General features: G+C 44.2%; 1 protein-coding gene across 2 annotated transcripts in view; it reads right to left on the bottom strand.

The window, feature by feature from the left end:
• TMEM245 (transmembrane protein 245) overlaps positions 1 to 5255 on the bottom strand; it is a 102414-nt gene extending 97159 nt beyond the window's left edge. For both annotated transcript variants that reach the window (XM_059925257.1, XM_059925256.1), the window contains exon 1: positions 4629 to 5255. In XM_059925257.1, the coding sequence (XP_059781240.1) occupies positions 4629 to 5234 (606 nt within the window). In that variant the 5' untranslated portion in view covers positions 5235 to 5255. The remainder of the gene's footprint in view (positions 1 to 4628) is intronic.
• Between the last annotated feature and the right edge of the window lie 7469 nt (positions 5256 to 12724).

Genomic DNA, 12724 nt, shown 5'->3' on the forward strand with positions numbered 1-12724 from the left:
TTCATACATAATTTCCAGTATGGATTCCTATAAGTGTGCCTTTATGAGAGCTTTTTATTTCTGTCTCTCTCTGAGAGAGATGATTAGCCTCTGAGAAAACCTGTTCAAGTATGAATTTTCTTCCAGGAATAAATCAATGAGCCACAGTTTAAACAGAAGAAGGCATACTTTCCCAAACTATGTTCTTCAGAGCAATGTGTCCTTTTCAAAATATACATTCAATACTCATTTTAAAGCACCAATGTGTGCTGATACTAAAGACTGTCCATAAAAACCGGCAACATTTATTTAGCACTACAAGCAAAGCTAACTAATAAACAATCACATTTTCCTTTCATTTGACTTATTAACCACATATACTTTTCTGATTAAATAAGATATTAAATGCATAAAACATAAGTAGACTTTGCCCTGTAGACTGTGTCTTTGTTTTATTTATGGTCATCTGGGTATTAACTGGAAAAGCAACTTGGCTTGCTTCTATTGCATGATTTTGCAGAACAGTTTCCTAAGTCTTTTACAGAGAGAATAAAACTACTGATTTCTTCCCCACTTACGGAGCCACAGCCCTAATCAGCTACTGCTTCAGGTACTTCATTCTCCTTTAAAACTTCATTCTCCTTTATTCTAATTTGAAAACTTTGTTCTCTTCATGGTGTGGCAACTTAAGAGTCAAGACTCTTTTATAATCAGTCTTTAACTGAGAAAGAACCTAAGTACCAGAAACTTTCCTCCTTACTGTTGCCAGGCAAGTAAAACACACCAGGAGTAGGCCTGGCCGGCTGGCTAATGTGCATTTCCCAAGAGCCTTGCTGGCAGTACTACCAAACTCTGGGGATCTGTAAAACTGAATATCCAGGAACCTTAGAAATCATCCAAGCTAATCCCACACTTCACACAACTAGAGGTGAGTAGCCCAGAGATGGGCCCTGGTCTGTCCAAGGTCACAAAGCAAGCTACTAATAGAGCTCAGTTTAGAATTTACACTCTTATCTTTCAGCCACTGTTCCTTCCACTTCATGCTTCTTTATGAAGTAAAATGGAAACAATGTGATCAGAGACCATGGAGAAAACAAATCTATTACTACCGCAAAAACTGTAAATGTCTTCAAACGTTCTAACAAGTCTGAACTAAAGGAGAGAGGAAGACCCAAAACACTCTCAGCAAGGAAAAATGGTGGAGAAGGAAAGCTAGATTTTCAGATTTATCTTGACAGCTCTACACCAAGGAAAGATGCCAAGGACCCTAAGGACTGAGTTATATGTGAGTTTGGTGCAACAGATGATTTTTTTTAAGTGTTTAGAAATCACTAATCAATATTCTAATATATTTGAAACTGTTTTAAAAAATTGCTCACATCATGGATGGTTACTCTTTCACTTGCAAGCAGGATGGAGAATTAGCAGAAAAGAGCTAGGAGGCTGAAGGAACCCCAAAGTGAGGCGAATAGGAACTGAACTGGAAGGATAAACTGGTAACAAAGGAAAACACAAGTATTAAAGACATTACAAAGGAAAACGGGATAGGACTTGGAAATAATAGATACAAGGATAAGAGAGATGACTAAAGTTTCTAGATGACTAGAATCTAGGGGCCTTTGGGGGAATATGTGTGGTTAGTCCGATCCTGATATTCTTCTATTTTTCTCCTGAAAACTAAAATCAATTTATACTATAAATAAATAAATAAATAAACACAATGTACTGGGGGAAAGTTTTTAAAAATCTTCGTTGAAGGTTTTGATGACAAAGGGCCTTCAACTGCTGATAGGCCTGTTGAGTATCATTCACTGACAGAATGAACAGATCAATCTCTAAATCTCACCTGTGAAATTCCTCCCTCCTACTTCACATGACTGTTGTGAGAATGAAATAACACACGTGAAAGCGCCTACCAGTACATGGTAGATGCTCAAAAGCTGGATCTTAAATGCATGACTTGTCAGCTCTCCAAAATGTAGATTTCCTTAAATTCACCTTTCTACCTCCCCCAGCCATACCTCTCGGCAGCAGCAGGCTCCAATTTACAGGTTGTTTAGAAAGCATGAAGACTCTTTTTCTACGACAAGCAGCCCTTCTTGGGCTCACAAAACCAAACCAGCTGTGAACTATGATAGTAAAGTTATAGAGAGGGCGCCCTGCCCGGTCACATGACCTTTCACTTCTTGTCAGGCCTTAATCAGCGCTCCTGACTGAGAAGTGAGCACTCCCTGTCTCCGCTTCCCAGGTACACTTTTAGCTCACCTCCATCCAACCACCCGCTCCTAAGAACTGCTTCAAGAAAACACAGCCGCAAGTTTCTCTCCAACTCAGATCAACCTCAGTTTAGGCCCCCTACTCACTTCTAATTAACTCATACTGTGTCTTTTATAATGGGTTTTTTTACCCCTTCCTCCCTTGCCCCCATCGCTTTAGGCAAACAGCTGAGTTTCAAGCCTTTTCAAAATTATTAATTGGCTTGACCTTCCTTCCCCTCTTCTAACCTAATCAATCTTGGCCCTTCTCTTCTGCTCATCCACAACCCATTCAAGGGTATGTACATAAAATACATGGAAGGGGGGTTTATCTTCAGTAAAAAGATATTCATAGCTCTATACACTGAGCTGCAGGCACTTTTTCACAATTATTCAATTCATCTCTTTCCACTATCTGAGAGTGACTGGCAGAAATGCCCCAGTTTCTGCTAATCATGGCAATTTACCCATGTATTCAATTCTTACTTTACTATGAAAATACAGTGTTCATATATGCTAGGGCTTTCTTTCCTAATTTCCTACAGTTTGGCGGATATGCTACTTGGTCTTGCCTACGGTAATTACAGTAAACTGCATTATCAACAGTCAAAAATGTTAGCAGAATCTAGAAATATGTCTGAATTTGACAAGATTGAATCTCTTGAGGACAGGAATCAAGTTATAGTAATCTTTATATTTCTTAACAGCATACAGTACTCTGCCTTCAGTCCACTTAACTGAACTGTGAAACAACAGGTAAAGGAGAAATAACATGGAACTGGGACTCCATAAAGTGAACCCTGGGTTTGTTCAAAGTCTGAGCGGCTTTGGGACCATCACATTCTCCGGATCTCAGAAACCTCTCCTGAAGAGTGCCAGGCAAGCAGGCAATAAAGAGTAGGATCACTTCCACCTGACAATCTGTCAAGCCTCAGGAGGTGAAAGAGGGTGCTTCCACATCCCTCCCTCCTACCACAATTGAAATAACCAGGCCTCTTGGAGGCCAAGGGTTCTGTCTGATAACTCAGCAGTTACACACACAAGCAGCATCCCAAAATTATGGATGAGGTGCTCCCCAATACCTTGCAATACCCTGCTGGCCCATAATTGGTGGGTAATGAACATTTATCTGTGTGTCTGTCATCTCCATAAGAATATGCTCACTTATGATTATATGTACCTTGAACACAGAGCCTGCACCTTACTCCGTTTAAAGCCCTCACAAAGCCCAGTACCTAACAACACACTCAATCAACTTTTAACTTGAACTGAGAGGTTGTATGGATAGAGCAAGAGCAGACAGGAGTTCTGGAATCAATCACCAACTCTACCAATAACCTCAGGCAAGTCAAAACCTTGCTTGACAGATAAAGGGCATTATTTTGCAACTTGATATCAAGGTGCATTGAACACTGACAAAAGTGGATAAATTTATTTTTAAATGGTACTGCTTATTGATGAAATAGCATTCTTATGCATTAAACATCCACTTGTTTTTAACAGTCCCCAGTGAAATATGTGGATCATTAACTGGTCTACAATCTGGTCTGAGTTAGGAAATGTGTCACTAGATTATCCTTGAAATCCCTTCCAACTCTAAAGCTCAGTGATTTTCCGAGAATAAGCTCAGGATGATCCAAGAATCACAAATATACCTTTCCTTCACCCAGTCTGCCTAAGTAATCCAGGCGGGAGGAGAATGTTGCACAGCAGTCGCTGCACAACGTAAGTAGTTCCCCAGAATAGATTGTGGCGAGAAAGAGGCCCATGAGGCTCAGCACCCAGGTAAGTGCCTGGCACAAAGTACACTCAAATCACCTGAACTGAGAGGCAGCTCTGAACTATTAAGAAAGATTTGTTCTAGGACTTGAGAAACTTGCGTCAACCAGTGCCCTCTCTGTGCCCAACTAGCCCTAGCCTGGTAAGAAGTCACCTCTCCTATCTGTAGGATGACCGGTTGGACTAGGATCTCTAAGGTCCCTTCCAGGAAAGTCCCACGTGAGCAGAACTAAGATGCTGGAGCACCCACTCTCCCTGACCAGGAGTAAATTCATGTCCACCTGCCGATGCACTGAAGCCCCTACCTGCAAAGGGGGAAAGCGATTCCTCACAGGGCACACGCCCCGCTAAGTGGTTCCGTTAGGATGGGGGCGGGGAACGGGGAGACCTTCAAACCACACCCGTCCTCACTTTGGAAAGAAGTGCGCCAAGTTCCTAGGGTGCACGGGAAGGAAGGCTGAGACGGACACTGCCTGCAGCGCAGGTCGCGACCTCTGGCCGCCCCTGCATCGTGCGGAGGGGTTGGCAGGATCGCACCCCAGCGAGCTGCGAGTGTGGTCAGGGGTACTGCGCGCTCGCCGGGACCGCCCAGGGCCCGGACCGAGGCTCACTCACCCACGGGCTGCTGAAGTAGTCCAGCCCGCGGCAGATGAGCGCGCCGGCGTGCGCCAGCAGCACCTGCACGCCCAGGTAGCTGCCCAGGCTGTAGAGGCCGTAGAGGAGCGGGCCGCCGGCGCCGAGCAGCAGCAGCAGGCGGCGGCGGCGCAGCGCCTGCTCGCCCAGGGCCTCCACGCCGTAGTCTGCGAAGCAGATCGGCAGCAGCAGCGCGGCCAGCACGATGGGCGTGTGCGCGCGGTGCAGGCGCTGCAGCCAGTGGCGGCCCAGCCGCGTCAGCGAGCTCTTGAAGGGGTGCAGGAAGGTGCCGCACAGCACGGCCCACAGCAGCGGCCGCAGGAAGGCCTCCAGGATAAAGTAGACGAGCACAGCGGCGCCGCAGCACAGGCACACGAACAGCACGGCCCCGGTGTTGTAGAAGGCCTGCTTGATGGGCTTGTCGAAGCGCAGCGCCAGCGCCGCCGTCCGCGGTGTTTCCCCGCAGCCGCTGCCGCCGCCGCTGCCGCCGCCGCCGCTGCCCGGTCCGACCGCACGCTGAACCCGCGGCGCCCGGCCCGGGGAGCCCCGCGGACTGGACGGCTCTTCAGGGGAACCGTCGTCGGCCATGGTACCCCTGACGCCGCCGCCGCTGCCGAGAGGCGGTACTGGGAAGCCTGGCGAGAGGCACGGACGAGAGGCAGGGCGGGCGGCCCGCGGCATTGTGGAAGTCGTAGTTCCTAGCTGGCCATTGAACGCTTACAGGATCTTTGGGGAACTACAACTCCCAGAGAGCGTAGAGAGCGCTCCTTCGCCCTCGGGCTCCCTTCGTTCATTGGTCCCTGAGGAATTCAGGTAACAGGTTTCTGGGCTCAGCATCTTAGAAGAGGCAAAAATCAAACAAACAAACAAGCCAACTCTCCCTTCCCATCAATTAAAGTGTTATAATAGTCACAAACTGGGGGGAAAAATGTCGGATAATCTTTCCAAAAACACCCTGAACTGTCGTTAAAACAACCCAAAACAAAACAAACGAAAAAAGCAACTCGCCTCACTCACTGGTTAATGTCAATTTGGGGAGAGGCGGAATCCCCAAAGAAGCACGACGTTAACAGATTGAAAACCCAGGCTGCACATTAGAATCCGTGGGGGGGGGGGGGTGTACTTATGCAAGACCGATCACCAGATTCTATTTTATTGATTTATTTAATAAACACTTAAAGTGTGTGCTCTGGTGTGCTTGGCAGGATTTTAAATAGCGATTACCATATGGTATGGCAGACCCTGTTATAAATGTCTTATCCCCATTAACTCATTTGATCCTTAGAACAACCCTACAAGGAAGGCGATGTTATTTCCCCCACTTTACAAAGAGGAAAACTGAGGCACAGAGAAGTTAAGTACCTTGCCAAGGTACACAGCTAGTAAGTGGCAGAGGCAGAATTCAAACTCAGAATCTGGCTCCTAAGTCTATTCTTACGTACTATGTTAATTAATTGGTCTGACAAGGGATCCTTTTAGCATATTTTTTAAAGCTCTTCAGAAGACTCATGCGCAGCTACTGTTAACGACCATGTATATGTCAGTGCTGGAGCAGTCTAAACTCCTGAAAGAGCACTAGGTCAGAGTCTCAAACTGCCACTGTTCCTTTTTGAGACCTGAGGTCAGGTCAGTTAAGCCCCCAACCCTAATTTCCTCTCTGTCACATGGTAGTGATAATAGAAACTCTTGTGCCAGAAGAGAAAAAGGAAGCTCTGGGGCAATACACAGTACTTCTGTTTTCCTGTTGGAAAGGTCCTGGGATCCAAGCCTACTATTTGTAAAACACCTCGAACAGAATTTTTATTTAGAAGAAGAAGAGGGAGAGGGAGGGGAAGAAGGGAAAGAAGAGGAAGAGGAAGAAGAGGAGGAAGGGGACAAGAGGAGGATGAGGAGAAAGGGGAGGAAGAGAAGTAAGAGGAAGAAGAAGAAAGAAGGGAGGGAGGGAGGGAGGAAGGAAGAAAAGAAGGAAGCCTTTATTGAGTACTCAATAGGAGAGTGCTTTGAAACTCTGCAAGTTATCCCTCTTCTGTTTTCAAAATTTTTTCAAGTAAAAGAAAAAGTAATGCCTTAACATCTCATTTTTGGGTCTCGGGTCACAGTCCTTGTTTTTCAAGTGGTCTTTGGACTTTAACTCTGTAAATATTTTGCATCAGTTGTCCTACATTTTGCTTTGCTTCTTAACTACTTTATCTAGGGCTGCTGAGATCATGATTACAAATTATAGTCACATTTGCTTTCAGTAACCATTTTACACTGACTTAAGCTCCCATTTATATAACAACAATGCCTCAGTCTCCCTCCCAAAAAGTCTTCAGTAATTTCGAGGGAGTCCCAGTGGGGATGCCTCACATATATACCTGGAGACATAAGTTAACCACCAACCCCCCTATGTCCACCCTCTGCCCACACAGCTCCCTGAGCTCAGTACCCATCACAAGATTGCCAGAGCCTGTGCCATTATTCCCAGATCCTGGATACTCCCAAACTCCTAATCCTCAGGGTGCCAAAGCAAAGCTGGGTTCCACTCAGAGATGGGGAAGAAATCCTCCCTGACTTGAGGGCTCTGTGCCCTTTTGTCACCCAAGCTCTAAACCAGGTCTCTTGTGTTCAGTGTATCGTAATTCCTCTCATGAAGAGTTCCTTCCACGTCCAACCTTCAGTCCTCTAACTACAGGGGTTCAAAACCCATCCAAAGGGTCAGTGAGGGAACAAAGACCAAACCAACCCCTCTGTCCTTCTCCAACCAAAGATTTGACTCTCTTCCTCTAGTTACAAACCAAAAGATCCCATGTAACAAAACAAAAGCATCTATCAATAGATGCAAACAGAAACTGACATACATATGTATTGGATAGGAGGGGACCAGGGTAATGTTGCCTAAATTGTGTTTGGGGTCCCAGATCAGCAAATCAAAAATACCCTGTCATGGTGCTCTGCTTCCAAGTCTCAGTGAAAGGCAAAACTGCAGAGCATTTCAAAACTGTTCTAATGGCCAAAGCAATAGAACTGCCAGGTCTCTGACAGAATTTCTATTCAAGAATGGAACTAAGAGAAATGAAGGCTGAAGCACCAGAAACTCACTAGACTTACATTTATATGGCCTAACGCAAGGCTGGGTTCCTATAGGATTTTGCTCACCCCTCTATGATTGTACTTACTACACTACAGTCAAAGTCAGAGATTCTCATGGGTTTGCTTCATTTCTGTGTCCCCAGCACCTGACACAGCATGGGCCATTCATAGTACAAGTTCAGTGTTTGCTGAGCAAGTGAACGGATGATTTGCTATCCTTTCAAAAAAGTTTGTTTGTGCTTCCTATGAGAAATAGTGTTGAAACACTGGGGATGTTTCTGCTATGTATTCCTATGGTTGAGAGCAGAGAAAAAATACTGGGATGTAGGACCTACAAACTAAATTTGAGAGAAGTACACACAGTCTACTCAAATCTCTACCTCATAGGACATATGCTTTTAGGCATCCCCTCCAAAATGCAAGGCTACTTGGGTTTTCTTCTTTGGTCCCACACAGCAACTCACTCCAACGACCTCAGAGAAGAGCTGCCTCCATGGGCATCCAGGATACAGTGGAGGTGAAATAGATCCAGAGGAGTGAATCAAGCTGACCCTGGGACCACACTGCCTTTGGCCTTCCTGTCACATGAACCAATGAATTTCCAACCATTTAAGCCAGTTTTGGTTCAGTTTTACATTTCTTGCAACAGAAAGATTTCTGGCTGATAAAATGATAACATCTACATCACTGGTTGCTGTGAGGATGAAACAGAAGAGTGTGTCTAAAGCAGCAGCACAATACCTGGGACATGGTAAAAATCTGATAGTGGCTCTCAGGGTAACTCTTCATTTTGTCCTAGAGAAGCCAAGAGGCATCTCTTAAACATCAGTCAATGTCCACAGACTCCCAAGGTATCAAGATAACAGCCCCAGAGGTAAAACAAACACAGGTGGGGAGAGGATTCTCCAGGGCATTGTGTTTATCTTAGAGTGTTTACTTTAAACAAAGTCCAGTACTTACAGTGGAGTGTGTACATCACATATAAAGCGGTATGTACAGTGCAGGAGGAGAAGCCATGTGAAAATGTAATCAAACAACACACATTCAGATTCCAGATATGAGTTACCACTCTCTTTTACTAAGCCGATAGAAGACATTGCTAATCAACCACTCAACTCTTTCTCACTGAGCCTAGACACAGCCTCAAAATCCTTCTCAGCGAAACATTCTAGGGAACCACTACCAACTCCACAAAGTAAGCACACAAGATGAAACGTTATTTGCCTTTTCTACACTTAATTAACCATCCAGCGTCTGAAACTAGATAAAATTGGCAGACTAAGAACATAAATAAGTGGTTTAGAAGAAAAGAGTTTGGGAAGCTAAGGTTAGTATGAATGTGAGCAATTACTAAGAGATTTTTTTCTTAAATCTCAATGGCTGAAGAACAAATGATGTAAACAAGTCTGATACCGTCAGGCCCTGCCTGACTCCCTAACTACTCCGACTTCTCTCTCCTATCCCTGCACTAGGACACATGCCCCCACTTACAGCACGAGTCCTGCCAGTTCAATGAGTGGAGTATCGCCTTTCCTGCCTCCAGGCTCCTGTTCATCCAGTCTAGGTTCCTGTCCTTCTGGTTTGTACCATCCAGCTATAGCTAACCTTCCAAACCATGTCAATAAAGACAATTTTACCAATACGTAAAAAGGTCAGTGAAGAAATTATCAAATTGATTCAACCAACCCAGTTGACACCCATGCACCCAGGAAAAGACCAGATGAGTAAAAGAAAGTTGGGCAGTTCTTTTGGGGAAACACACACACACAAAATCCCCCTTTTAAAAAAAGGTCTGCAACCAAAATAGCTCCCCCTTTCTCTTCTAGGGTGGGAGGAAGTTTGGTAGGGGGGAGATTGGCATCTGCAAACTGATTTTGTAATTAACACTTATCACCAAAAGCCAGAACTGCCTGTCCCAAAAGTGCCTGGCCGTAAATGTCCTTTGCTGGTAGCTCCTCATCTTCATAGATGTGATTTGTCTGGAACGCTTTATCTGGAGCTGTTGAAGTGTGACAGTTAGGGATCAGGATTTGGGATTCCCAGCCCACCGCTTCCTTGGCTCTACTCCCAACAATATACTCCAACTAAAGCTGAGGCTATGCAGTGTATAAACTACCAGCCTTCTGCTGCAAATCAGAGCAAGACTGAAAACCAGGAGATGGTGGATGCATTTCAAATTAGCCAGACTAATCACTATTTATAAATAAACTATCTTCATTTGAGAATCAAGTCCTGATGGGTTTGAATCCTAAGCATTACTTGTTTGTACACTCTTGGTACCGCACTGATGTCACTGCAGCCTCAGGCTGGTCCCTTTGTCTGCCCTCTTGCTCCACTCCAATCAATTCTCTACAGTGCAGCCAGCGTGATCTTTCTAAAATACAATCTGATCGCTTCAAAGCCTCCTCACTTTGTGGGAAGGTTCCAAACTCTTTACTATGACTTCCAAGGTCCTCTGTGATGGGGCCACGCTCACCCTACCTCACTCTTCCCACTCTCTGCCTCATCCTTTATCCTCTAGCAGTTGGGTGGCCCCCAAAGATATCCAGGTCCTAATCCCTAGAACCTGTGAAGTATGTTACCTTACTTGTACTTTGCAGATATGATGAAGTTAAGGATTTTGATGTGGGGAGATTATCCTGGATTATATGGATGGGGGCTAAATGTAATCACAAGTATCTATATCAGAGGGAGGGGGGAAATTAGACTACAGAAGAGGAGAGCAATCTGACCTCTCTGACCACAGAGGCAGACATTGGAGTCATGAGGCCATGGGCCAAGAAATTTCCACAGCTACCAGAAGCTGGAAGAGCCAAGGAAGGATTCTCTCCCCAGGAGTTCCCAGAAGAAACCGGCCCTGCCCACACCATGATTGTAGCTCCGTGTGATTCAGTTCAGACCTCTGGCCTCCAGAACTGCAAGGGAATACATTTCTGTTGTTTTAAGCCACTAAACTTATGGTAATTTGTTACAGCAGCAATAGGAAACTAATACAAACCCTGTCAAATGACAGTGGTTCCCAAACACATCCTGCTGGCCTTTCTTCTGGGGTTGCTCTCCCCTTTCTTGGAGATGCCTCTCCACATCCTTTGCCTGCTTTACTCCTATTCCTTCTTTAAGACTCAGCCTCAGTACTACCACCTGCTTTCACCTGGTTGCCCCAGGCTGGGTGAGGATCCCTACTCCAGGTTTGCACCACACCTGAGCATTTCCTTACACTGCAGTCACCAAAAAGTATTATCATGGTATTTAGGTATCTGACTCCCCAAGTAGGCTATGAGCCTCTTAGGGGCAGAAAACAAGAGCTGTTCTTCCTGGAATCCTCCATGTGTAGTTTCTAGCATATGGACTGGTACATAAGAGTCCTCGATAAGTATTCATTGAATGAATGAATGAATGAATGAATGAACAAGTGGTTAAAGCTTCTTGACCTCCTGGATGCAAGTGACTTTCATGTCTACTCTACTGCAGCAGTCTCTTCTTACCGCTCACCCCCTGGCCCTTGCACCTGGGACTGAGCCCTAAGAAACTTCCAAGTCAAACATCAGCCAGGGTCAGGTCTGACGGCTGGGCTACCCACTGAGAATATTGCAAAATAAATACCATGGCAAACACCTAGGATACCAAAAAATAACAAAATACTTGTTTGGGGGGCAGGGTGAGGATTAGAGCCGATAATGCAGAATGTGGTAATAACTAACTCTTTCTTAACATGACATTCCTTGAATTTCTCAACCTAGTCCCAGTTTCTCAACCAGCTCAGCTACTGCATTCCACAATTTCCATACCACCTTGATGATTCATAAGCCTTTACAACTAAACCAACTGTTCTTAACATATAATATGATTTAGTTACCAGTAAGGCCTATAATTGAAATTCTTAGAGCTAGTTATGCACTATTAGCCAACTAATACACTTTACATGGGATTATAGGCCTCCATTTACTATCTGATAAAGGTACTGAGCTGAAGCTATAAATAAAGATTCCTTTTGCAAATTGTTTCTCTGCAGGGATTTTTACCTGACTACTGCAACATGATTTTCTTCTTTGTCAGAATGACAGGCTGTCATCTTCTCCAAGGTTTACAACTTCAGGGAGACTTTACTGATGAAAGGATGTAAAACAAACAAACAGAAAACCAGAGATGCACCAGAGTAAATCAATAAAGAATTATAAACTTTAATTACATCAACAGGAAGAATTTCAAACCATGTTGAGAATCTATATTTTAAAATTTAAATCTAGTTAATATATTCTAACTCTAACATAGCCCTCTAAAGATAGAAGTATTTGTGACGGCAGATGGGCAGAACAATCATTTAGGTAGCATCTAGGAATATTGCTACAATTACTTTACATAAATAGAAATCCATGTCTTTATTAGTAAGGTACCACATATCGTAGAGTAAAAATCCACGTAGGACAGGCTTATAAATATCATAAATCTCAAAATCAACCACAATTGAACATTAGGTACACAATTATTATAAAACAAATATAACCCATCAATGTCCATCTAAAGGCATAGTTCTTACAAAATAGTATTTTACAGACAGTCGCAAAAAAGTATATTAATACACCTGGAGCCAGATTGTTCCAGCATATGAGCGCATCTGGGGGAATAAGGCATGTGGAGAAGGTGCATTTACTCTTCCAGGTGGTCAGGACATTCTGTGTGATGAAATGGTAACGGCTTTAGTGATCTGGGTGAATGGCACAACCGCCACGTACCCCGTAACCCTAGAGAATCCATGGCTCTCCCGAAGAATAGAACAGAACAGCTATTTGCCTAATAGCCACTATCCAGGGGAAGACAGAAAACATTAGTTGAATATCAGCATACTTTAAGTGAAAAACCCCAAAGCGCTTGATGGTTCACTTAAATCTTTAGTCACATTTAAAATCACGTTAATAGCCACTATTTTCATGAAAAGGAATTTATATTTATCTATTAAATATGAAAACAACCAGGTACAACTTGAAACTAAATAACTGATTAACTGA

The sequence above is a fragment of the Balaenoptera ricei genome, chromosome 6 (genome assembly GCF_028023285.1).
Source record: "Balaenoptera ricei isolate mBalRic1 chromosome 6, mBalRic1.hap2, whole genome shotgun sequence".
Classification (NCBI taxonomy): domain Eukaryota; kingdom Metazoa; phylum Chordata; class Mammalia; order Artiodactyla; family Balaenopteridae; genus Balaenoptera; species Balaenoptera ricei.